Source organism: Simochromis diagramma, unplaced genomic scaffold (genome assembly GCF_900408965.1).
Source record: "Simochromis diagramma unplaced genomic scaffold, fSimDia1.1 OVJJ01000486.1, whole genome shotgun sequence".
NCBI classification, from domain to species: domain Eukaryota; kingdom Metazoa; phylum Chordata; class Actinopteri; order Cichliformes; family Cichlidae; genus Simochromis; species Simochromis diagramma.
Window position 1 is genome coordinate 3,493,258 of NW_024387047.1, and position 27,713 is coordinate 3,520,970.

The 27,713-nt window shown below is 40.5% G+C and overlaps 1 protein-coding gene across 2 annotated transcripts in view; it reads left to right on the plus strand.

Annotated features, from left to right (window-relative positions):
- Positions 1-27,713, plus strand: part of LOC120741650 (adhesion G protein-coupled receptor A3) — a 174,752-nt gene that overhangs the window by 69,221 nt on the left and 77,818 nt on the right. For both annotated transcript variants that reach the window (XM_040044624.1, XM_040044625.1), the window contains exon 12: positions 235-468. In XM_040044624.1, coding sequence (XP_039900558.1) covers positions 235-468 — 234 coding nt within the window. The remainder of the gene's footprint in view (positions 1-234; positions 469-27,713) is intronic.

Here is a 27,713-nt window from a genome sequence, read left to right on the forward strand (position 1 = left end):
GTGGTTTAGAATAATGAGAAGTCAATTTGGCTTAAGTAGATAGTGAAAACAAAGCAAGCTAAAGATAATTTGCTTCCTTTCTTGGTTTCCTCTTCTATTTTTCCCTCCCCATTGTCATTGGGGATAAAAGCAGTGGCTAAATTAAAAAAATATAAAATTGTCTTTCCTCCCCTCGCCGCTCTCCTACCCTTACCTCTCTCTCCCCACTCCTAAATCCTGGGATGCTCATCTTAGGTATCTGCTAACATAGCTCTGGAGGCCTTTCTGATCCGTCCGTCAAACTTCCACGGTTTGTGCTGCACAGCCCTTCGACAGCCCCCCTCAACTGCCACCTCACCCCGTCCTGACAGCCACTCCCACTCTGATAAGGACATGAGCAGAGAGCGTGATGCCGTGGGGGAATCGTTGCTCAGCTTCAAATGCCACACTGTCAACAACAGTGGCTCACCGGTCAGTCAGCTAAGCAAGGTAAGACGCAAGTTAATAAGCGGTGTGAAGCTTTCTAAAATAACGCCACTATCTTCTGCTGCTTGGACGTGTTAGCTAGGGGGGGAGAAAAAAATATTCCCTTTCTCACTCCCAGCAAAAAAACATTTCTAAACAGACATTCACTTTTGAAATTTTTGATTCTTAGTCCAAATACAGGAGTGAGAGAAGGAGGGAAGATGCTCTGAGAGAGGACAGAAATAAAATACGAAAACAGGAGTACAGTTTGTATACTAGCTCATGGGCACAATAAAATGAATTCCCTTGCACCACGCCTTTGAAGCATGTGAAAAAGATTACCTCCTGCCCTTAAGTCTGTTGTTGCCTATTTGTCCTGGCAATCTGACACCTTTGTTGGGGTTTGTTGGCGCGCTATAGATCATCTCGTTATAGGTGGGGTTGTGGTGGGAGCAGGGACTGCAAATAGGGCAGCAATTTGGGAGTCAGGGAATGCCGACCACTCCCCAGTGATGGATAAGGTGGCCTTGTGTACCTGTCACTTTAAATCAGCTGAAGCTCTACTACATCTCCAGTTGTGGTTGTCACAAATGAGAAATAGACATGGGGCACTATACATCTGCAGACAGCAGGCAAAACACTCAACTCCCCTGGCACTGTAGTGTCATATTTGTGCAACATTTGTACAGTTTGCACCCTCTAGCTATTCAGTCCACGGATGAATTCACCAGTGTACGTGCGTGTGAACACTGTCTGTGCATGTTAGTGTTTATGAGCAGGAAAGAGCTCATGAGTGCGTGTTTGTCTTTAAATCCGCACGATTGTTTCATTTTCCCCCTTTCTTCTTCGTCAAGTCTTTCAGGTTTTGTCAGCAATTACAGCACTTTGTTTGTAGCTCCGGGGTCTGTGTAGCTCGCACGCATGTATATCATTGTACAGCGGTGTCAAAGGTTTTCAGCACAAGTAGGTGTGTTATAGGTTTCTTTTTTCTTTTTTTTTAAATCACCTGTCCACATACAAAGTGTAGCAAACGTAATACTGAGCTCAGGGATGTGTGAGGATCATACCAACTGTTGCAGTGATCCTTATTCAGCTACTGATGGAAGACCTTTTTCTTATGATTCATCTCAGCATTTCAAATGTTTCAAACTTTTGTTCGGCACTTTTTCTATCTCTGGAAACTGACATAAATTAGCAGAGTCACAAAAAGGACAATACTGCTCTGGCAGAGGTCGACGAATGAGGAATTAACATTTATTTTCATTATGGACAAGTGATCTCACTGCCAGTACTTTCAGTTTTAAAAGGTTTTCTTACAGCAGAGTCCAAACAAAAAATAATATTTTATCTTCCCACTAAACAGTTGCAGCACTGTGTGACCTTGAGAAAAATACTTTAGCTCGAAGCTCGTATGTGATGTGTAAACTTAAAGGGTTCTTATCAGTGACTCATCTCAGCTAAGTGTTTCTTCAACAGCAGCACAGAAAAGGTTCATTATTAAGACAATCAACATTTCAATTACAGATTCACATAAGAAAACTGTTGTTAGCTGAATGTCAAAATAAGAAGGTGAACCTGATTTGACAGCAGGAAATCTTAATGACTGTCAAGTTAAACTCTATTGAAGTCATTGCACAACTCTATAAAATCATATCTTGCTTGCTAACAATGGAGTGTTCAGCGCTGCTACTGATAGCTGAAAACAATTGATTTTCATAGTCTCGACATGCTCCCAGTAAAAAGACTTTTTTTGGTAAGTTATTTACTACAAGAAAGGGTAAAAGCATCCGTGTTATTGTTGGACTCTGTTAAACTGCATTTTTTCCAACATCTGAACTGTTAAGCCCGGGACCTCTCACTAGTCTTACTGCTCTTCTCCTGTTGTTAACAGTAATGTCCACTGTACAAATCCCATAGGTTTTCATTTAGCTAAATAGTATCTTTGTTTTGCAATGTAAAAAAGAGAAACAAACAAAAATAGCTATATGCGACCTAGAGATGACTCTCTGCCAAACTCCTGTCACTAGGGAAAAGTGGTTTATTCCCCAACCAGCTGGAAAATGCTTGGTGGTGGTTGCTGGCTGTTTCTAAGTGGAATTGGTCACAAGGAGGCTGTTGTATTCAAAATGTCTTTGTGATGACTTTGGTCACTAGCAAATTGCTCCAGTTACCCATACTTTGCATGGAAAATGCTCATTTCATGTCCATACAGCATTACTACTCGGGGATTCTGACATTATCACCACATAGCTGGCATGAAGAAATCAAAATCCTTCAAACACAAATGCTAGGGCAGCCAAACATATGAAACTAAAGGTAGAGTGAATGTTATTTAATCTTAATTTAACAAGCCCCACTGAAGGGCCCCACATAGATGAATTACTTAGATTAAGGCCATGTCCACACTAATATGTTTTTGTTTGAAACTAAAGGTACAAACATCTTTTTCTCTCTGTTTTGGCCTCCCGTCCACACTGAGACGGCGTTTTCATTCATGGAAAACACAGCTTTTTGAAAATGCTCTCCGAAGCGGATATATTTGAAAATGCAGATTTTTGCGTTGCAGTGTGGACAGCGAACCCGGAGCCTTTTTCGAAAACGATAACACATTTTAGTCATGTGATGCTGTCATGTGACCAATTAAACCAAGATAGCGGAGGGCCATTATACAGCAGCTGTTTTGATTGCTGTCACTTTTGACAGCCCTATTAACGATTAATATCAATTAGTACGTGCTCCAGATAGCTTTTCTTCAAATTCTTTAATTCTCACTCGCTTTTGCAACTTTGTGCTTTTGTGTTACTCGCAGCAACAACTCCACCTCATTGTCAGTCCATTTAAAAAACTCGGCGCTTTTCCTCAACATTTTGCCGCAACGTTTCAAAGAGCCTGAAAGTAAATAAGCGGCAGACAGAAATGAGGCAGGTCGAATCTTCTTGCGTTTCACACATGCGCAGTACTGGAACGCAAGCATTTTCAGCTGTTTCAATGTGGATGAACAACTCTGTGAAAACAACTGAAAACTGTAGTGTGGACACGGAGCTAGTGTGGACACGGAGCTACACTGTTAAAAAAAACAACGGTAATATTCCGGCAGCTGGGGCGCCAAAATACGACCATGAAATAACAGAAAATAACTGTCCCATAAAAATACGGTTATTTCCAGTAATGAAAATACAATTAGTTGCGCTAATTTGACATGGGATCTCGCCTTTTTCAAGTGCCGCTAAACATTAAATCAGGAACATGTTAATGTGATTAAACAATGAAATCATCTATAAATAGGGGGAAAAAAACATCTTAAAAAAACGGTAATATTCCGGCAGCTGGGGCGCCAAAATGCGACCGTAAAATAACAGAAAATAACTGTCCCATAAAAATACGGTCATTTTCAGTAATGAAAATAGAGTTTGTTGCGCTAATTTGACGCGGGATTCTGCCTTTTCCAAGTGCTTTTAGACATTAAATTAGGAACATTTTTACGTGATCAAACAATGAAATTACCTATAAACAACAATCATAATACGTAAATGTACAGAAATATACAGTTAACAGTTGGTTTAAATAACAATTGATTGCATGCCCTGGGACAGACTGACAGAGGCGAGGCTGCCATATCGCACCATCGGCCCCTTTGGCCATCACTAGTAGGCGGTAGGTGAAGAGTCTTGACCACGGACACAACGACGGAGAGTTCAATCTTTCAAATAACGGACAGATATTTGTGAAATCATGATACATTTGTGAATGTATTTTAACAATCTAAATATGCATATGTACAGACAGATACATTTAATAATCATGACAATTATGTTGTATTACATTACAGTGATTTAACGTTAATTTACATTCAAAATGTGAAGTCAAAGTCTATTTACGTAACTTTAATGATATTCTAGAAGAACAGAACATTACTGTAAAATTCACAGTAAAATACCTTCATATTAGGGTTTTTTCCTACGGTCGCAGCCATACTCGCGACCTTGTTGTTGTTAGCTCACATTCATTGGCCAAAGCTTAGCGTCATGTTATTTATATTTATTGCAACTCCTACCTCTACATTTCTTTTTCAAAATATTTAATTAGCACAGCGTGTCCGTGCAATGCTTTACACTGTGGCATGCAGAGAAATCTTAACAAGAAAGCTCACAGAGAGAGATTGCGCTTGTTATTTAACTCGAAGCTGGTAGGGGGAGCTCTTCATTAAAACACTTACTGGTGCTACTATGTGCCTCAAGGTTCAACAACAGCACAACAGAAGTCACTCATGGTACAGCACTCTCTCTACGAAACAACAACTGTCAGTGACGCTGCACCACGGCGTAAACACAACATTCAAGATAACAGTTAAAAGTAACGTAACCATAAAAAATAAAATAAGAACATCTAAACAGCAGCACATGTCCCAAGGCATGATGGGAGACATTTCTGGACGTATTTTTACGATCTAAATATGCATATGTACAACAAAATATATTTAACAAACAAGTAAATTGTGTTTTATTACATTTACAGTGATGTTATGTTATTTTACATTTGACGTGTCAGATCACAGTCTACTTATGTAAATGTAATGATATTCTAGAAAAACAGTACGCAACTGTAAAATACACAGTAAATTAATTTGACATTACTATTTTTTGGAACAGTGTAGTGTGGACACGGAGCTAGTGTAGACGTAGCCTAAAGCAGCACGAAGTAGCGTGCCAATGTGTGAAGAGACAATTCTTTAGTCCAGTGTTGGGTGACTAAAAAACATGCTTTATTAGCCTAGGACGAGAACATTTTAAAGAGATAGCTATAACAGCTTTATTTGTATTGTACATTTCATTATGTGTAAACTCAATAAGCTTAACAGAGAAGACAAAAACATAAAAACTAGTGCAGGTTATAACATCTTAAGGCGGCAAGAGCAGCACAAACAAACAAAACAACAGCGGTAACGTGTTTCCACCTACCTGTAAGGATTCTGGCTGCTGCATTTTGAAGTCATCCTAATGTCTCAGTTCCAAAAAGCTTTGAGACATCCAGCATTTAATGTCATCAATGCAGCTCATTAATATGTGAAGAGAGGTTAGATCAGATTAGATGCTGATGTAAAATTCCAATTCTATACAGCCCCAAATTTAAAAAAAGGTGTTAGAATTAGTCTTAATACCCACAGGTGCAGATTTTCTGCAGATGTACTGCTCTTATTTTGCATTTTTATGTAATATTTATGAGGTGCATACAATTGTCAGTGTCAGATTTACCTTTAAATAGTTAATATATTTTGGTAATTCCGGCAGAAAAAATCTCTCCAAAGGTCAGTTTTTGGATGTGAGATGAAGAATGTTATATTATTTCCAACTCACTGAATGTGCAGAATGAATAAAGCGAGAACTCTCTGGGCGATTTACACTCTCACACCTGTGTTATGCCTCGTCTTGCTCTTTAAAGCCTCTGGGGTGTGAAGCAGCAACCTAGTATGGATCACTTCAATGTTAATTGTAGGGTGGACCAGAGTGGCATCATTTGCATGTGAAATACTCTTTTCTAACTAACAGCACCTTGAAATCAGCCTGCATAGTATCTTTTTATTGGCCTCCTCTGGCCTTAACAGTCTGTCCAAGTTACTCAGGTCTTTACATCTGTCCAGTTCGCAAGCATTCATGGCTTCTAACACAGCGATGAAGACTGCCTGGTGACTTACTGTCAAATAAAAATATAAAATATAAGCAACTTTATCTGTGGTCATAATATTTTAGTTCATTAGTATATTCGTAACAGATTTCATTAGAAGATCTGATTTTTTTTACACAGTGTGGACACCAGAAAGCGCCTGAAAACTCCACTCAATCGTTTTTCTAACCTTGATCACATGGTATCAAATTAGAGTCTTAAATTTAAAGCTTTACATAATCCTGCATTCAAATGAAACACAATCAAAGCATAGTGCGTAAATGTTGCTATGACAATAACTTAACTCAACATCATTCAGCTGAGATAAAGCTGCTAATTTGGAGTCTTGCACCAAGCTGCCTAAATCAGTGTTAAGTTGATGGATGAGAAAATAGAGGGATAAGCAATGCACACCAACTAATGCTTAAACAGATGCCTGTGATTAAAACCCAAAGCACAGTAGCAGACATAGTAACAGTTATCAGATATGACAATTGTCACTCTTAAGTGAGAGTGAAGGCCTGTTGTGTGAAAGTAAGCATACTTTTTTTTATCCAATGGGAACGTGACACAGTTGTGCAGAGTGTAAACTTGGTGTGGGCTCAACGCATTTAGTGTATCCAGAGCAGAGATAGAAATGCACATAATACACGCTTACGAACACACAATTCCCTATGAGTCATCAGTCAGCCTGTCTAACACTGCTCAGTTTAACAACACACTGTGAGGGCTACAATAGACACCTAGCACCACAGCTTGTTATCGAGCACAGCAGATACCCCTGAGATTAATACACACTGGAAAGGATTCACAGTCACTTGATAGTCACCAATTCAAGCTAGCTGGGACAATGTCTAAAATGTAAATTAAACCAATGATTGGAAGGATTAGAAAGCCATTGAAATGGTGTATTTGTTGGAAGATATAGAAGCACAAAACTGAGATAATGTGTTGCTTTTTGAAAAGTACACCTACTTTTGATTTGAGCTGGGAAAGGAAGATTTTGGAAACGTTTTAGGGACAATAAAACAGACGTGACATGTACACTGAAAGAAATCCATACCCTGTATTAAATGCTGTAGTTTGTGTAGTTTATATATGAAATGCCTTCATTGTTTCTGACATGGATTCTTCCCCCTCAGCACCCCCATAAAAGCCTCAGACAACCAGTAGATTCAAACCACCACCATTACAACGAAGCAACAGCACTAACCACTGCACAACTGTCCATCAACAGTGATGCTGACGAATGCTTTGACTGTTCAGATGGTTCATACAAATAAGCTCACCATGAGACTCAATTGGCACAATTGACATGAAGATATTTATATATAAATTAAATAAACACATTTTAATATTACAAATAAATTGCCATCTATAATTAAATAAAGGACACTAAAAAGAGTCTGGTATCAGTTTTTTACTAACAGTAACAGTGACAGAGAACTGTCTTTGGAAGGGGCTCTAAAAGTGAGAAACAAGCCAAGACCTAAAAATCTGCACTTGTCCATAAACTCTTCCTTTTCCAGACTGTTTCCTTCACCATCATGTACCTGACTGAATGATCCCCTCTCTGTCTCACTCTGGCAGGAGCTCAGCACAGTTTAGAGCCATTTTGAGCCCAACTGGACTTAGACACACAGCATATGGCCCTGCTGTGCCAACACCTTGCCAAAAAGTGGCATAATAAAACAGCCAACATGAAACATGTGATCCTCACTTAACTTTTTAAAGAGCTATTTTATTCTGTTTCTTTTTTGCTTTTTTTAAAAATAGTTATTCACCAACTGTTTGCAAACAGAAAAAAAAGAGATATGTTATTGGATGTTTAAAAGAAACCACATATTTGTCACGTTTCGTGTCATTTTCTGTCAGAAACAAGACCTTGTGACAGAATAAGATATTCCATGTATTTCATATTGCACATCTGAAGCAGCTTAGAAGTTATTCCCTGAAAGCATGCTGTGATTTAATGAAGCACCCTGATGTTCACTCAGTGGCAGGTCAAATTTAGTGAGATTTATGTGAGAAAAGAAGAGGATCCAACACTGGCTGTGTAGAGGAACTTAAGAAGATTATAGGTTACTTAAAAACAAAACCAACACAGCATCAAAGTGTCTAAGTGAGCTAAGGCTCGCTGCAGGTATTTGGTCAAAAAGAAAAGCAGTGGGCAAGCTGTTTGGTCCAGTGATGGTGCTAGTTGAAAAGGCAAAGGATCAACGGAATTACTGCATTTTATCCTGAAGGGAATCTGGGTGTCCAACGTAATCATTATTGAGATATTCCAGGGAGGCTGGGATATCTCAATAAACATCATTGCCAGAATTTCACTGTTTCTTGCTGGTATGACATTGAGATTCTCATATTGAGTGTTGCTTATTGAACAAAACACCAACAATGTTCGAATCCCTGGGTGGACAAAGAAAGCAACCAGTTTCAGGTTTCTGACTGTTCATTTATCGGAAGAAGATAAGCATGCACCCTCAAATCAGCCTGAATATTGAGCACCGCATTTTATTGCTGACCTCATTATCCATTTAATTGGGTTTAGGTGGGAGAATTACAATTTCATTGTTGACATTTATATGTTTTCTTTATGATTCCCATTAGAATTGAATTCCATGTGCTCAAAATATGTCTACATGTGAATGAATATATGCACACATCCATCTACAGCCAGCGGCTTTTCTATACTTTCTTGAAATATGAGCTAATGTTAGCTAATTGGTGCTAACATTAGCTAACAAATTCTTGCAGATTAGATTAGATAATATACTCACACTTACTTGAACTACAAAAATGAGTCTAAGGCTCTGGTTTCTATGCCAATTTATCTTGCAGTATCTTAAAATAATGCTTTAATGGGCTTTTATCAGTTAACTACAGAAACAATAGCAGTAGTGAAGCTGAAAGCTAAACAGCAGGCAGCCCGCATTATGTTTGTACCAAACAACGGAATAGATAAACAGCTATTCAATGACAACCAAGTAAAATTACCTTCATTTATGTTCTATAATTCATGTTTTTGAGGAGTCTGAATGTCCAAATCAGCTAATGGTTGGGGCGTGAAAGAGACTAGCTTTGGAAATTAGCTGTGCCCAAAGAACATGTGACCAAAACTGGCAAGGTGTGTGAGAAGAGAGCAAAAGCGAAAATCAGACAGTAGGTCAAGGTTTTAAATCTGTTTTTTCAAAACTTTTTCTGCTTCTTCTTCTTCTTCTTCTGGGTGGTTAAATTGAATAATGCCCTACAGTCTTCATTTATAACTCCTTGTGTCATCTAAACGATGTTATCCCTTTCAGATTTAGTACAATTTATTTAAAAAAAAGTTTCATAAATTTTGTGGTGCAATTTTTGTGGTGCAGAACTGCTTTCCCAACTCAAGTTTGGGAATCACTTGTTTTATGTGTTATTTATCAGCTGGCTTTGAACTCACTGACATACATTAATCATAAGCTCCAGAATTTACAGTAGCTGTGATGTTTCATTTTCAGTATCTGAAAAAAGCAGTTGTATTTAAATTAGAAATTAAACAAGCTTTTGAAGAAAAAAAAAAACCCTGACTGTTTTCGAGATCTTTTCAGCATCTTGCCTGATTACAGCATGCTTGTCAGTTGACCTCTGGTTGGTATCACACAGTTCCACTTTGTTTAGAACAGACTCTGAACTAATTATCCCTAAATTACACAAACATATGGCATCTTATCCTATTTCCCAAGTCAGTGGGCGTTATCCTTGAACTGAATTGCAGAGTGCATGGTTCATTGAGGATGACAGTTTGGGACAATATTTACCACTTTAGATCTCCTTCTTCCTTGTCATTGACAGGTAATTAGCAGAGGCCTTTAGGCTGAACGGGTGGAGTATTTGCACCTCCCTCTCCCCTCATATAGCCTCTCGTTGCTCTGCAGAGCTCCAGTGTTTTTTAATTATACCCACCCTGTTTTGCGTGGGTGGGTGTGTTTGTTAGTCTGTTTTTCTTTTTTTTCTTTTTTTGTGTGTCTTCATGTGTGCGTTTGTGCTTTTTTATTTTGGTGTGAGGGTGTGTTTGGATGCGTGCCCACCAGTTGCCCTCCAGGTGAAGACTCTATCTGGGGACTCTGTTGTAGGAGAATAGAGCCGCAGGGCTGTCGCGCAGAAAACGAATCCTCTGTGTGTCAGCACTGGCATCTGAGACCACCAAATATAACCCAGTTTGTCCTGATTCAGTAAACATGGAGCTTTACAAATGCGGATGCCTAATGTCTCAATAATTTGCTTCTAATTGGGATATGTTAGGGATGTGTTGTGTACACTTCCCTAATAAGCAATACAGGATTTCAAGTACTTAACTCCAACATGAACAGTGCAAGGACTCTTCATTAGCTTGTTGACCTGTGTCTCTTTGTACGGGGGCCACAGATTGAGGAAATCCTCCCGCCATATTTGACATGCAAACGACCGGAGGTTAATTGTATGGATGCTGAACTCTGTTAAGCACCAAAGCCAAATGGCAGCAGGCATTAACAGTTATTAAGTATTAAGGTTTTATTAGTTCATGTTAAGCTTCACAATAGGGTGTGGGCGTGTTGTGCATGTGTGCTGGCTTGTGCGGACAGTGCACATGCATCCTTGCGTGTGTGCGTGTGTGTAGGCAAATGGATTTATACATGCTCCGGATTTTGTTTTTGTGCAAACTATTTGCAGCTCATACGGTATGTGTGTGGCTGAGTGTCCATGCAGATGCATTATTCTTCAGCATGAAGGCATATAGAATTTTTACTCCCTCCCAGAGGAAACACATCTTTTTCTCTCTTTGCAGCTCGGTGAAACAAACAGGCCTGTGATGCAGCAGTGAGAGGCCTTGAATGCTAAACACATCATAAGAGAGGAAGGCAGAGAGAGGAGGAGGAGGAGGGCAGGAGGCAAACAGAGAACTGAAATTGGAAAAAAAAAAAAAAAGAACAAGACTGAGTGCAATACAGCCAAAAGTGACAAATGAAGGACTAGACACAGACAGGTGGACACATCCAGGAAATAGAGAGCAAGAAGTGAGAAGGAGAGACTTAGCAGGAAACAAGAGAGGGTGATACTAAGAACAGGAGAAAGAGAGAGGAGAAATTGTTCCATCAATGACTGGAGATCAGCACACCCGGGGGACTTCTATCCATTTCCACTGAATGAGAGACAGTGATTTATTTCCCTTTTTAGAAGAGCAGAGGAGCTGATCCTCTACTTCCTGTGTAGATTCTGTGCTGGACAAGTTGTCCCCAACTGAATCAATCAGCCCATCCCATCCCCTTAAAGTGCACTCTGGCAACATAAAGGTCATTTCTAACTTTTTTTGTTTTGCTTTTTTAAATTAGAGCCCACATAGCACCTTCACGTTCCTTACTGCCCCATCCAGTTTGTGCTTATATCCCATTAAACATTTTGCTGAATCTTCCAGGATACTCCTGTGTTTTGTGCTGTGCTTACCCAGCCTGTCTGTTGGCTGTGTTGTCCAATGCAGTGTTTTGCTGCTGCATAACAATGTGGGGTTTTTTTTCATCTCACTCTGCAGCATTGTGTAGAGATGAATGGAGGCATTTGCTCATCTCTGACTATCCCCCCCTTTTTTTTATACATTTAGCCAAGATCTCATTTTCTCTGTGGTGTGACACACTCTCATCAGGAAAGCTGTACCACATACAGACAGCTTTGTCCTGACAGCTTCTGTAGGAAAATGACAACTGGAAGTTTTAGGAAAATAAATCCAATGGAAAATAGGTCATTTTAAATTATATATTGTGTCTGCATCATAATATTGCTTCCTGTCAAAAAAGACTGTGTTTAAAGTATACTGCCCGTAGCCATACTGTAAACCTGCATCACTCTGGGGCTCCTCACATGAGTAGAGATGTTTCCCTGCGTGACATGAACTGACAAAGACTCGGTTGTAAACATGGCATATACTATACTTACTTTAAAAGATATATTACATTCATGTTTAGGGTGATTTTGTGTATTCGGACCTTGCAAAATCTAAAAATAGTCTCGGGAAAACATAAGAGGTCATAAGAGCGCAGATGATGTCAGCTTTTGTTGTAACTTGTATACCATGCCAAGGATTACTTCACTTAGGCATAAGCCATTAACTAAGTGCTAAAGCATAGTGAGTCTGACCTACCACTGTTTGGATCAAGCACATGAAATAACCTTTAGTTAGGTTATTAAACACAAGCAGAAATGACTTGGTAGTTTTCCTTATATAGTTCAAGTTAAATTAATTTTTTTGCAATGCAGTAGTGGGAATCCACCATTTAATAAAATTCTGAAGCTTCACTTGGTGCAGGACACATGGTATCGAAGTGGGAATGTGGGGAACAAGACTCTACACTTGCTGGCATATTTGATTTGGTTATCAAGCCTTGTCCCATTGTTAGTGGTCTACAGGAGACATAAAGCTCAGAATAATTAAGAGACACAAGGATTTATTGGCGATGTAATCAAGTAGTCCATATTGGAAAAAAAAAACTCAAACAGAGCAACATGAGATCTTTGTTCATGCATTATCTTGTATCCTTGTATCCTGATCCTAGAAAGTTTCTGCCAGGGCACTGAAGACGAAGCAAATCTAACTGGAAAAACAGAGCTGTCACACCTATTTGAGCATCTTGTGATTTACAACAAGCTAACATTAGTTTTGTTGACATTGTATTGTAACTTTTCTGCAGCATCTGTAGTTGTCACAATTCACAAACACAGCATTTCATCTTGGATCATAGGAGCTTGTTCAGATAGCATCACTCAAACTTTGTCACCTTGAAATCCGTGTAAAGGCATGGAGTGCTTTCTTTGGGCTGCTATGAATATTTTGTGGCAGTTTCTAAAATTTAGTTGCATTATACATGTATGTATATTTTGTCCCCAATTATCCAAATAAAATCTAAAATATTTTTTCTTCTCTCACATTGGATGAATCTGTTGCTGCCCTTGAACTATTTTCCTCTATTCCACTTGCTGCACTTGTTAAATTAAGCATCATCATTTTTTATTATTATTATTTTGGCATTACTGGTACTGAAATGCTAGTTTCAGCATCTTTAGTTAAAGCAGATGCTTTTTCAAAAAGACAAGTTCAACCTTAATCTGTGAATTTGAACACGTAGCTCCTCATTTCTCTTGTTGTGAGTAACACAGGTCAGTTGTATAGTTTCATATGTGGAAAGCCTAAATATCAGGGAAAAGCAAGTATTCTTGATCTTTCATGCATGCATGGAAAGCCAAAAGTAAGGGAGCGTAGCTGAATGACCACCCGACAGAACAGAGCTGGCATAGTGGTGGGTTGCAAAGCAGCTGGCAGAGTCAGCAGGCTAACACACCTTCGTTAGAATGCTCCATGTGAGATTTGCCAACAGGATGTGCAGAAGCATATCAGCAGAGTTTCAATACTCTATAACAGTAGTTTGTCCTGTGATAGACTACTGACCTGCCAGGGTGTACCACCTCTCACCTAGCGTGAGCTGAGATAGGCTCCAGGTGCCCCACAATCTGGATGGATGGATGGAGCTTAGTTTGTTTAGAGACAGACACTATCTCTTCTTTTTAAGATTAGGCTTAAAACTTTCCTTCCTGACCGTGAATCCTCCCTTAGTTATGCTGCAATAGGCATAGGCTGCTGGGGGACTCCCATGATCCACTGAGTGTTTCTTCTTCAGTCACCTTTCTCACTCACTATGTGTTAATAGACCTCTCTGCATTGAATCACACTTGTTATTAATCTCTGGCTCTCTTCCACAGCATGTCTTTTATCCTGTCTGCTTCTCTCGCCCCAACCGGTCGCGGAGGATGGCCCCGCCACTCCCTGAGCCTGGTTTTGCCGGAGGTTTCTTCCTGTTAAAAGGGAGTTTTTTCCTTCCCACTCTCGCCAAAGTGCTTGCTCATATGATTGTTGGGCTTTTCTCTGTATGTATTATTGTAGGGTCTACCTCACAATATAAAGCGTCTTGAGGTGACTCTTGTTGTGATTTGGCGATGACAGTGCAGAAGAGAGGCAAAGAAGTGATTACAGGCAGTGGATGCTGAAGAAAGTCTGATGTTCCAGTAGAGAAGTGTTGGTCGTAGAAGCACAATTTCCACTAGGAAGCTGAAGCTCACTTGTGAAAAGAATATTGCCAGTCAGTCATTTATCATAAATCAGTCTGTGATTTAACATTACAAATCAGCACATACAACAAGTATAACATAACATTAACTAAGTTAATCACAGACACAGAACGGACAAGGATCTCCAGCAACTTTTGCCAAAAATCAAAATCAAAAAACTAATAATGGCAAGTGAACTGTGATGTGTTCAGTGACCTCTGAAAAATCATAGCATACAGTCATAAAAATGTACACACCAATCTGTTTTTAATCATGAAATAAAATGATGACTACCATGACAGGTAAGTCTCCTGCTGTTATTTCTTTTTACAAACTTTTATGAACTACCTTCAGGATTACATCTCCAGCAGATAAATTCCTCCTCTAAAAAAGTAAAGATAAAAAAAAAATCTCAGGCAAACTGAAAATTGAATAGTTGTTGACATTCAGGTTTTCAGCCAACAATAGCAATATGGTTTTTATCCCAGTATAACTCTGAAAGTGAATGAGTCATACATTTCCTCCTCAAATACACAACTCACTCAGCCAGCACTAAGACTGGCCAGTACTGGAAGCCTATTGTACTGGGCAGCTGCCAGCTGTCACCACGAATCTAAGGCAAAACAAAACAAAAAGCAAAAAATCCACCGTGTGGTTGAGCATACTCGAGTATTACATCACCCGATCACCTGAACAGTTTAAATGGCTTTCTCAACTTAGCGACAGCCGTTGACATTTCATCTCTGAAGCCAGTTAACTATGTCTCCAGTTTGACATGACATTAAGTTATTATGGTGATCTCACGAGTTGGGCTACCTGCTCTGCTACAGTCAGATGGCATTCATCACCCAGTGCCCTGTCACTGGCACCCCTGGCAGTAATAAAGAAGCACGCTTTAGCGCTGGCATTTTACAATCTAGACACCAGTAACCCGCTCGCATTTCATATTCGCATAGTTGTCTGATCTTTTGAACTTTGTCCCTTTATCTCTAGAACACACACACACATGCACGCACAGGTGCACACTTCTGAATATAAGACGTTTTGCTTTTACACGAAACTCGTTGCAGGGGTTAAATAATACATAATTTTATTAATAATGTTAAACATCTCTTGTGTCAGGTGGCGTGCAGAATATTACAGCACTACTGCTCTGCTCTCTACGCACACTATGATGCCATTAATATTAATTGTTTCATGAATTGCTGTCATAATAGCAAAACAGCTCACAAAACCCGATGTGCATATTTTAACTCTTCCTCTCACTCCCTGCTGCTCTCTCGCCTCCTCCCTTTGTCCTTCTTTGTGGCTAAAAGCAGTAAAACACTCAGCCAACTAAGTTTGCCTCCCATGTGCTGGTTAATCTGGCCTGTCTAGCGTTATCTTCCACCTTTTGTTTCTGGTCCACAAATCAAAGCTCGATCGACTCCTATTTCTATCATCTCCTTTCTCCCCCCTGTCCTCCCCTCATGCCCCGCAGCAAGCGCCTCCTTCTCTAAGAAAAGTAGGGTGCAGCAGCAGGGAGTCCTTTGCAATTCTTCTATGTCTCGTCTCATCAGCCCCACCACAACGCTGTGTTTCTCTCAGCCTGTTCCGTGCTGCTTTCATGTGGCATCCTGCACTTTGTGGATGTAATTAAATGTATGCTGATAGAGCATCAGGTTGCTGGTAAAGCTGGATGTCCAAGGTCAGGCTCTTAGTGTTTGACAGCTGTGCAGATAATATCAAGAGTAAACAATTGGCTGCAGACTTTTATAAGATATGTTTACTCATAAAATTCAGCTGTGGACCTATTGCAGCGTTTGAAATCCACATATTTCTTGCAACACATCAAAAAAAAGCTTTTTTGGTCATCTGCACTCTTTCTTGCACTCAGCTGCTTGAACGCAGCTTTTTGCGATATGGTGATGTAAAGTGCTTGTTAAGAAGTGCTGAAATATGTGGACAGATGTTTTAGACATGTATGCTACGTGTGTTCGGGACAGCATGCCATATGCTGCTGAGTTGGTACTCACACAGTCTGTACCTGCGAGATTGGTGGGCACAGGCAGCGACGTCTTTCCTTTGATGAATGAAATCCAAATCTCTCCTCACCCTCATTTCTTATTTTCACTCCCCTTCACTGTCATTTTGAAGCCATCCCTCTTTTAGGATCTTTTTCTCTAACTTCCCCTCACTTATATCAGCTCCATCCACATCGTGTTTTCTGTGATACCCTTGAAAAGAAGAGGTTTCGTTGAGGAGGGGGCCTTTTTTTCTAATTACTCTGTGGTGTGTTTGCATGTTGCACCATCTGTGAAGCTTCTGCTGTTCCCTCAATTAGAATTCTTAGATCGACGAGATTGGAGTTTTACTGCACTGCCAGTGTTTGCTCAGATGGAGTCTGCTGCAAAAGCACCGACTTTCACAGCTTATAATTACAGTAAAACTGTGCTCCTCTCTCAACAGTGGGATATCACTCTCTCTCTCTGTATATTTCTCTCTAATTATTGTTATTCCTCATGTGGAAATAGTAGTTTTCACCCCCTATTGTATCTGTTACTGCACTGTGCAAAGCTGTAAATTTGGCATAGCAGTTACAAGTCCTCCCACAGTGTCCATAATTTTGGATTTACTGAAACAATATAAGCTGCTTATTTTGGATGATGCACACACAGACGCAGAAACAAACACACGTACACGGGATCTAAGCCTCGTGGAACGCTATGTTTAGAAGTTATCCATGGGTCCTTAAGGGTGCCCATCACCAAAACTGTTTGGGTACCGCTTAAACAAACTGAACGCTTAGCCATTTCTGGTTGGTTTAGTTGTGGTGCAAACAGTCGCAGTCTGATGCAGACTAAACAGTTATACTAGTGTTGATTGTTGTCCTAGCAAAAAAATGTGTTTATATGAAAGCAAAGCAGCACCTTATTTCACACACTGTGTGCTTACACACCACTCCTTAATAATTAGTTATTATTAATCTCTGGCTTTCTTCCACAGTGTGTTTTTTATCCTGTGTCAATCCCCTCGTCCCTGACTGGTCGCAGCAGATACCTGCACCTCCCTGGGCCTGGTTCCGCTGAAGGTTTCTTCCTGTCAAAAGGGAGTTTGTCCTTCCCACTGTCACCAAGTGCTAGAGATTTCCCTGTATTAGGGTCCTTACAATATAAAGCAATATAAACAATATAGAGTGATTTGGTGTTGGATGAATAAAATAAAATTGAATATATATCAGCTACACATAATGTCACATTAGTTTTCTGTGCTATCCATTTTTTGCTGCTTATCCAACTCAGGGTCATGGTGGTCTGGAGATACTATAGGCCAGACCTTCCCAAAGTGTGGGGCACGCCCCCTGGGGGGCAGGGGGGGGGCGCAGAGCCATGGCAGGGGGGGGCGCAGGATGACAAGGGGGGGAAAAAACAAAACGCGTGGACACTGCTAGCACGGGCACCTACAGAAACGCAAAGCAGGAGATGAAGCATCGCTGAATATGTTTCCAAACCAACTTCATTCTAAGCCAAAGACTAGAAAATATGGTGAAGCATATCTTCCCTTTGGCTTCACCTGCACAAGTGCCAAGGTAGGTCTCCCCTGCAGAATTGGTTTTCCCTTCGTCGGGAGCAGCGCTGGGCTGTTCAAATCACGGACAAACAGTATCCCACATTCGTGATTTTTAGTTCACAAACACTTCTTGTAATGACTAACTATTCCTGACATTTTGGAGATGTACATACTATATCATACTTTATACAGTAAAGTTGCAGTGGGATACAGATAATATCAGGCTGATCCTGTTCCCCCGGTTCAAATCACGGACAAACGTAGCGTAAAAGAGTTAGTAGTTTATTTTCTTACTACCTGTAATTTATTGCAGATTTCCTGTATTTGCTTAATTGTTTGCTAAATGTTTGAGGTGTGAAATAAACCGCAATGGAGCAAAATATGGGTGTGTGGTTGGAGGATGTGTGCGCGCATGCACACGGGGGGGGGGGGCGAACATTTTTCTTGTAAAACAAAGGGGGACCCAGCAAAAAAAGGTTCAGGAACCACTGCCATAGGCCAAGAGGCAGGGTGCACCCTGGACAGGTATCACACATGTCAATTTAGAACCAATTAACCATTGGAGGAAGTCAGAGAAAACCCACACAAATATGGGGAGAACCGCCAAGCACCACACAGAAATGCCCTGTGGGGGATATGAACCCAGGACCTTTTTGTTCTGAGACACCAGTGCTAACCAGCACACTACACCTGTGCTGCGCTCTGTAAGTTGGTGGCTTCTTCTTGAAAAGTAAAAATCTAGTGGCAAAAAAGTGAGAGTTGTTAGTTTTGTTTTTTCAGTTGTTACATTTACCCTAGCTTGTGTTCACTGACAGTGATAGTCACATCGAGTGACAAAGTTGTAAAAACTCATTGTAAAAGCAACTTTTTCAGTTTCAATTTGCTTTGATAATGTTGTATGACAATAAAAAAACAAAAAAAGAACAAACCTCACATTTGCCAAACAAATATATGATTTGGATTTGTATCAGGTCACAATCAAAGCTAAAAGACAGAACTGTAACTCAAAATCACACTTTCCATTTTAATGATACAATAACAAGAAGAATGTCGGCAGCTTTTTTTTTTTAGTTTCCTTTGACTGGACATCACCATTTGAATGTTTGTCTGAGATCTGTTAGATTTCCAAGAGTTTGTGTTCTCAGAAATGGAGTCTTTGAAAGATGCTTATACCTGTCAACCAACAGTTGCAAGTTCTTGATAGTGCTGAAAAAGAGCTGAGAATAAATCAAAGTCTAAACTCATGCCGAGATTACAATTTCAGAAGCTGGAATCAAATTGGTTCCGATCCCCTCTCTGGTACAATGACAGCTCCACTGTACTCTGTCCATTTAATGAGCTACTTGGGGGCCTGCTGACTTTTATTTACTTGCACTGCTGTGAGTCTAATTGTGATCGTAAATGAGCTAAGCATGAAAAACCATCTCTGCTTCAGGGGAAAGCAAACAAGTTGTAGGTAGAAAGTGCAGACTTGCTGGACAAGTGCTCCAAATACAACTGAATATCATGTCTGTGAAACATAATGCAATCTCCAATTTAATTGAGTTCAACCTGGCACTAAATTTAGTGCCAAGTTAGCACATGAGAAATTGTGTATATACAGTATATCTTATATACAGTAGATGCAGTAAAATATAGACTCACGCTTATACAACAATGCAAAAATGAACCCTTTGAGGAAGCACTGGTGAGGAAAACCACCACAGACAGGACCAGGCTTAGGAAGGGGAGCTATCTGCCTAGACTGGTTAGCATGAGGGGGGAGGGAAGAGAGGAAAGAAAAGCTCTGAGAAATAGCAGGGGAAAAAGTATCATAAACACTTGGCATCGTAATGATTTATAAGCTATGTTAAGTCAGATGGAGGCTCGAATGAGACCGGCATCATCTTTAAGTGGGTGAATTAAGGTTTCAAAAGGTGCAGCTAGCTGTGATGCAGTAGTTTGTGGCTGCATAACAACCCCCCCCCACCTGGTTTTCTTTGTAGGGCACATTTCAACCCTGTACCACCATACATTATACAGAGGGTGATGCTGCATCCAGTATCCACAATACATGTATTATTCTGTGCTATCACTACAGAAAGATGGAATCCTCCGTCCTCATTCACACTCACCTCTTGAGTTCATTGCTGCGCCTGCCCAACTGCTCCTTCTGCAGTCTACTTCTCCCACATACTCCTTCACAAACACCCTGTTATCACTTTGGAGTCAGACTCGGAATGCACATTAGCTGTCCTCCGCTGCATAAATACAAACCATTTGCTGTAGTTTTATTGTCCAGTTTAAGGGGCTGTCTATAAATTTATGCTTTCGGGGACTGCATCATGGTTATTCAGTCTGAGTGTAGATGGGGGGGAAGTGCAGAACACTGTGAATAGTCCATGGGTAGTGCATAGTCACACGATGGTGCATTTGGGGGTGTCGTTGCAACAGACTATGGGTTCCCCTTCTTTTTGGTTACTGGCCACGCTGTTGAGAGACTGTAATCATATTATTCTTCTCTGTACCAAAGTAAAGTTAGATACTGCTGTGCGATACTGGACATTTTGGTACCGATGTCAATATTTTTACCAATAAAGCCAACTTATGTGGGGGAGCAATGTATCATGATTTATGAGATGAAACATCATCAACTTGCAAATTTTAATGTGTTTTGAAACTGTGTGATTTGAAGCGCTGGAATGTAAATGTGCCTGTCTCTAAAGCATTTTGGGTCAGCTTCTGGTGTTCAAATGTTCTACAGACTATAAATAAAATAGTCAACATAAAAAGGTTCAGACATTTTTCATAGAGCATGTTTGGAGTTAATTTTTTTTATTACCCAAAAGATTGTTTATTTAACACAATTCACTGGGTTACATACTCAAATTAGAGGATAGAAATAAAGTATCGGTCCACTACAACAGCAGCGTTGGCGTTGACCTCTAATGTTAGACATGTTAGACGGTTCCTAAATTCCGCATTTGAACAACTATGCAGTGAATGGTGCAAAGCATGCATTCAGGCAGCTCAACCTGCCATTGTCACATAATTATAAAGTTCCTTGCTCTCCTCACGTAATATACAGGTATGCAAGTTGAAACCATGTTTATGCTGTGTCTTCTCATCCATCCCTCATTTTCGGCTTCATAAAACCAAGATGGCAACATTAAAAATGCTAAAATAAAGGCTTCAGAATAGTTCATGAAACAATTACTGATCTGTATTTCCACATTATAAAATAGGTATTTGTGTTGCTATGTGGGGATATATAAGGTTTTATAGGTCTGTATTGTCAACTGCATATTACAGGGCAATGAATCTTAGGTGATATAGTTTAATGTAGATGTATGGTAAGAAGCATTTTAAGTAATTGTTTATTCTAGGGAGTAAATAAGTAAAATAAAAGACTGTTTCTCTTGCACTGTGTTACCTTTTATGTATTTCTATCCAGCTTCCAGTGATACCTGCATTGAAATGGCCAGCATGCTAACTCTGTTTAGTCTAATAGCTACCTGCTGTAGATGTGGAGCAGGAGGGAACTGCATTAATTACAACAGAGAAGGCTGATCTTGTTCCACAGGACTGGAATGCTAATACCTTATCAGGCCCAGCACATATGACTGCAGTTGCAGAGGGCAGGCAAGGAAATACCTGAGGAGCTGTTCAAGGCTGTTTTCTGAGTGAGTGTGTGTGTGTGTGTGTGTGTGTGTGTGTGTGTGTGTGTGTGTGTGTGTGTGTGTGTGTGTGTGTGTGTGTGTGTTTGTGCACCTTATAGTGACTTTAGAATCGGACTAATGTCAGATGTCACAGCTGATTCTACACCCGATTATTTGTGTTGTCTGGAAAATGTAAGCAAAACAAAAATGTTGGCTGGAACGATCACATTTTTTATTTGATATGAAGGAAGATATCTTTCTTGTGCATGAGTTCATTTTTTTTTTTGCTCCACCCCCAATTATTTCAAATCAAAATCAAAATCTTTAAAACCATTTTTAAATATATCAATGAATTTTTACTTTTACCATCCAAAAGGATTGATCAAATTGTAGCTATGCACTGTAGCATTTTATAAACTCTAGACTGTTTTTTAGCAACAGATTTGGTATGCTAGTTAGATTAACTTGCTAATAAACTACTGTGTGTGTGTGTGTGTGTGTGTGTGTTCATACCTAAAAACCCGAGTGAGTAGTTAAGGCCTGTGGCACATGAATAAATTGTATTACAGTTTAGTTTGACAAACAATATGTGTTTTGGCCTTTTCTTGAGATTTCTATAAACTTTTTAAATTGATTATTGATGATTTCAACCAGATGCCTGGTTAAAGTCTGCGGTTATCTTGGTCTGTCTCTTCCATGCATATACTCTTGACTACACCTAGTATAAGGTAGGACACTACTGCATTATAAAAGTTCATTAAAGAGAATAATTGAACCGAGTGCACAATATCTGCTACCAAGCCAGATCGCAATCAGTGTCAGGCTATGGCCCACTGTGACTAACTTCTTTCTCATGCTAATTAAAGCCATCAAGCCACCGTAATTACCAAATTACAATGAATACACAGCAACTCGTATGGGTGACACCAGCACAGAAATATCAAACATGCTAAGCAGTTACCAGGGAATGGTTCTTTCGTTCAAGTAAACAGAACAAAAGTTTAGAAAATAAAATCCTCATCCATTCTTCACAGGCACACCTGTCTGACTGTACTGTTAGGAAGAGGATGTGTAGAATTCTCTAATTATCCTTGCTGCTGTGAGCTTGTTCTTTCTGTTCATCCCTCTCTCACATGCATTGAAGTGTGCAACCTTTTCCCCAGCTGTGTAATCCAGTGTGGCGCTACTCTGTGCTCTCCTGAAGAGCATAAGCAACTCCCAGCCCCACTAATCCATACTGGAGCTCTCAACTCTTTCTATGCACGGCACCCGACACGAATCCTAAGACGAAGGATCATCTATGTGTATTTGCCAGAAGCTCGGCTCATCTCGTTAGCTGCCTCCCTTCCTTAGTGTTCATGCTGCCTGCAGCCATATTGTTCTGCCTCTGCGCAATGGCATATATGTAGGTGAAATGCAAGGCAAATACTTTAGAGTTTCGAGTTAAAAATATGTTCCTGGTTGGTAAGGGAAGCCACCAGCCAAAAGTTCAACCACTTTTTACTATTGACAAGTAAGGATAGATAGCAAGCATTTGTAGTTTTTGGATATATGGCAGGCATGAGCTTTTTAGTGGCTCTTCTTCTCACCTGCAGCTCAATGAAGACCCTTTCACCAGGGGGTTTCAAGGAATTTTCATTGATTTTTCATCATAATTTGAGTGAAATGGCCTTTCAAATAGACCAGAATCAGAGGTGCCACAGTAGATTTGAGATGAAAACAATGACTTCTATGAAGTCTCCCAACAGAGAATACCCCAAAATGATTAATTAGTAATGATAATCACAAATCTGCAAGCTGTGATGTTCCCAAAGTCAGTTTATTGCTTTATTTATGATGTAAGAAAACTCCTGTGTGATGAGTTATTTAATGCTTGTAACTTATGGTTTAATAAAAGATGTTCAATTGAGTGTTGCTACGCCTTCAGGTTCTGTATTTGATAAAATAATCATTAACTGCATATACTGAATTTGAATTCAAGGCTGAAAACCCGAATGAGCAATAATCTCGACATCCCTCAGCCTTCTCTCTTCTTCTGACCGCCCCCTATAACCGGGCAACTGAATTTTATCTATAGAGAAGCAGGTGCACAGTGTGTGCCTCGCCAAGAGATGCACATAGGTGCAGGAGTGAGACAGTCGTGTCTGATGTGTGGACCTGAGAGGTCCATCAGCTCACCCCTGGTTGCTTCAAGTTGACTGTTTGCAGTAGGCAAAAAGCTCAGATCCCTGAGAAATATCTATGGGCAGTCCACTGGCAGATCACCATGATGGACAGTACAACAAAGATGTCCCATCAAGTTTGAGTCTCAGTGTGTATGACGGTGTACCTGTCTGACAAAAAACCCTGATCCACTGCTGTCTTTCTCTGTTTGGGGAATAATTAATAGTTATAAGTTATTCATGAAGCTCTCTTGTTTTCAGGATGGTTAAAGATTCTGCTTTTCAGTGGAGTTGCAGGTATTTAGCAGTTGCAGAGGAGAGACCTCAAACATAAAACTGATGAGCCATACCAGGAAGCTAAAAAGAGTTGTTGAAGCTGGATTGGGAAGAGAGGTGACATCAGCGAGCAGCAGTATGGAGAAAGAGCACTACAGATGTGATGTTTGCTTTGAGAATGTTGATGGAGAAGTACAGATAAGGTCAGGAAGAGCTTCAATGTGTCTTGTGGATCTAGAGAAAGCATATGATAGGGTGCCAAGAGAGAAACAATAGTGCTGCATGAGGAAGTCGGGAGTGACAGAGAATTATGTGAGACTGGTGAAGGACACGTATGAAGACAGCGAGACAGTGGTGAGGTGTGCGGTAGGAGTGACAGATGGGTTTCCAGTCTTTTTTGCAGTGCTCATGGTAAAGGTGACAGATGAGGACTCTGTGGTCTGTGATGTTTGCATTGTGATCTGTAGTGAGAGGAGAGAGCAGGTGGAAGAAAGCTTCAAAAGGTGGAGGTATTCTCTGGAGAGAAGATGGATGGAAGTCGGTAGAAGCAAGAAAGAATACATGTGTCTGAATGAGAGGGACACGGGTCTAAAGGTGAACGTACAAATAGACAGATAAGTTCAAATCCCTGGGGTCAGCCAGCCAGAGCAACAGAAGAGAGTGAAGGCAGGGTGAAGTGGGTGAAGTCTCAAGAATGATATGTGACAGAATGATAGCAGTGAACAGTGAAGGATTACAGCATGGTACTGAGACTTGTATGATGTAGGATGCAGGTCTGATGTATGATGGTGGCACTGACAAAATAAGTCATGGTGATCTCTGGAACATCTGGAAGTTGCATATTTTATGCAACTTCCTAAACACTGAAGTCCTGGGAAAATCTGGCCAGAACTTCAGCCAGCACTGACAAGTTATTGTTTGTATATATAAGCTCATGTTACAATGTTTGTTTAAAATGATTAGCACACAAAGAAGGCTTACATTTGCCAGTGAGTACAAATCATTACGGAGAGCATACTGCATTTTTTAAGTATGTAGCATGGATTTGGGTGGGAATGTAGTCATTCTTCCCACTGCTAAGTTGTTCAAAATCTAGTCTTAGATGGGCAGATACATGACAGAGAGGTTATTTCGGCAATCTAGCTGAAATAGATTGGGAACAACAGTCTGGGAACGTAGTTTTGTTCCCAGCCGAATCGCCACTGGGTTCAAAGGTTGACCTGGAGTCAGTCTGTCGGCTTTTTACTTCAGTGTTGAGAAGGTTTCTTGTGTGACAGTTGCGCATGATCTGTTTGGGCTGAGGTTTGGCAGGTGTATGGGTGATCACACACACACACACACACACACACACACACACACACACACACACACACACACACACACACACACACACACACACACACAGGTTTTAGGGGTCACAACAGTCTAAATAATTCACCTCACAGACCTGCAGAACAAGGTATTTCTGACTGGAATGCAGTACCTCTCCTTTCTGAGCTGCTTCAACAGCGAGGCAGGCAGACAGTGAGATGTGTTTCTGTCCAGGCCACTGGACAGTGGCCCTTCATAATTCATGAGAGTTTGATAAGGAACTAAAAGCTTTCCCTTACTTAGACAAAAAGCAGGTGACAGAAAGGTAAAGAGAAAAGGGGCCAGATGGCTGAGAGGAAAGAGAGTCCATCAGGTGGAGAGATTAAGGTGTATAGAGCCAAGACACCGAAAGGCAGAGAAAAGGTGAGGGTAATTATAAGTGTGGAGGACTGAGAGGAAGAGACGAGGTAAGAAATAGAGACAGAGGTAGGCATAAATAAAGCATGAATGAAAGAGGGGGAGTGAGTGAATTTAAAGTTCTTTTTCTTTTCATTGAGCACACTCGGGTTGCCATTCCCACCACATATCCCGAGATGCTGTGTTGTGCCACAAGAGAATATAGGGAGAAAAATAGTCCACCACTGAGTCATCCTGCACAATAACCTGCATAAAACCTTTGACCAGCAATGACTCAAGAAGAAACACATTTTCTACAAGAGGAGCATTTCAGAAGGACATATCCATTCGAAAAAGATCTTCTCCAAGTGAATTTAAATAGGATGATTACCATGGACGACAGGTAGATAGATAGCCCTGAACACACTTCTGAATAATACAGAAATTGTGATGCCTCCTCCATCCCCCCTGAGCGCTCTGGTTTTTGCAGTTCTTTCTGGGCCTCTGTGTCCTTGGCTCTGCTTCAGTGGCAGTGTGCGATCATTAGAGCTCTTTGCTCCTGGCAGCCACACAGTGGTCCGAGGATCTGGCTGTTGTCTGAAAACCCCTGGAGGACGAAGCAGCAGCCAATCCCACTGGACTACAGGAGGAGAGGAGGTGTGAGCCACGCTCCTTTTGCAATGATTGGTGCATTGTTTCAAGGCAATAGCTGCCTGGCAGATTGACTGAGTGGGATGCATTGAAAGACGGTGATAGGAAGGGTAGAAGGTGAGCAGTGAGGGATTGAGGATAAGAGAAACAGACAGGAAAAAAAGCAAGTGGCTGCTGCCTACTGCACTTTTAGACATTTCTTTGCAGTTGGATTTTGGAGTTTTGGAGAACATTTGATGAGATCTGGATAAATAGAGAGGTAATTTTCCACATGTAAATTTCAATTATTTAGACATTGCATACATTTTTTTTGTTTACACATATTCTTTTAGGAAAACATTTACACCTCCTTATTAATGTAGTTAACCAATCAGCCACACATTGACAAAAAAATGCAGAAATAAAGTCAATTTTCACCTTACATATAACTGATTTTAGCATCACTGACTGCATCATGATTATTAGACAGGCTTGTTTGATGATTTCCAAAACTGCTGATTGCCTTCACCGTTACACTCTCTATGGTTTACATGGAATAATAAACAAAAAATAAATAAAACAAAGAAAAACTTAGCGAGTAGCAGTTCTGCTGATGAACTGCCACTGAGTTGTGTGATAAAAATGTGACCTAATTAACTAACTTAACTTTGATTCTACCACAGAGCATGAAACAACCCATGTAGGCATTATTGGAATCACATCTAATAGAGCTGACTTAAAACAGCCCAAAAAAGTCCATGTTAGGAAGCAAAAACACTCAAATTTCAACCAGGGGACCAGAGTCCAGCTCTCATCTGCAAGCATTTTAGTTTTCACTGTTAGGCAGGAAAAGCGGGTTCAAAGAGTGCACACTTACCAAAAGCTGAAGGCTGGAAAATGTATCCCGCTCAGATGAATATCGAACTGCACTCACGCTGCAGATTTGGCATCAGCAGCACTGACTCTGTGGATCCCGTCTGGCTTGTGATGGAGTAATGCTGATTGTTTCTTTCTTACACTTTGGGGCACTTAATACAGGACAGTCATGCTTTAAATACCACGGCCTACATGAGTCTTTCTAGTAACCATGTGCAAACTCTATAGCACCAGTTTACCATCTTCCAGCGGGCAGAGCAACAGTTCCTGCCTTGACCTGCTTTTTGTCTTTGGAAACACCAAACACTGGGTCAAAACTCCCTTTGCTCTCAGAGCAAAGTCCTCTGTAAGGCTAGTTTACCAAACTAAGGATGGTAGCTCAGGATGGCAGTGTTTGGACTTTTTAACTTGATGAAACAGGGTTGTGATAGCCACAGGCTCTCACCACTGTGACAGCGTGGGCACTTTGTGTGGAGCTGGACTGGCTATAATGCAGAACACCTGGTCAGTGTTTTGCAGGGTCACTTTAGTCCTACAGGCACACACCAAATCTTCCATTTATTTGCTTTAATTTACACTTAAAACACACAGCTCATATATGCCCATGCATTTCTTTACACTACAGGGTGGCCTATTTATATGGATACACCGTAATAAAATGGGA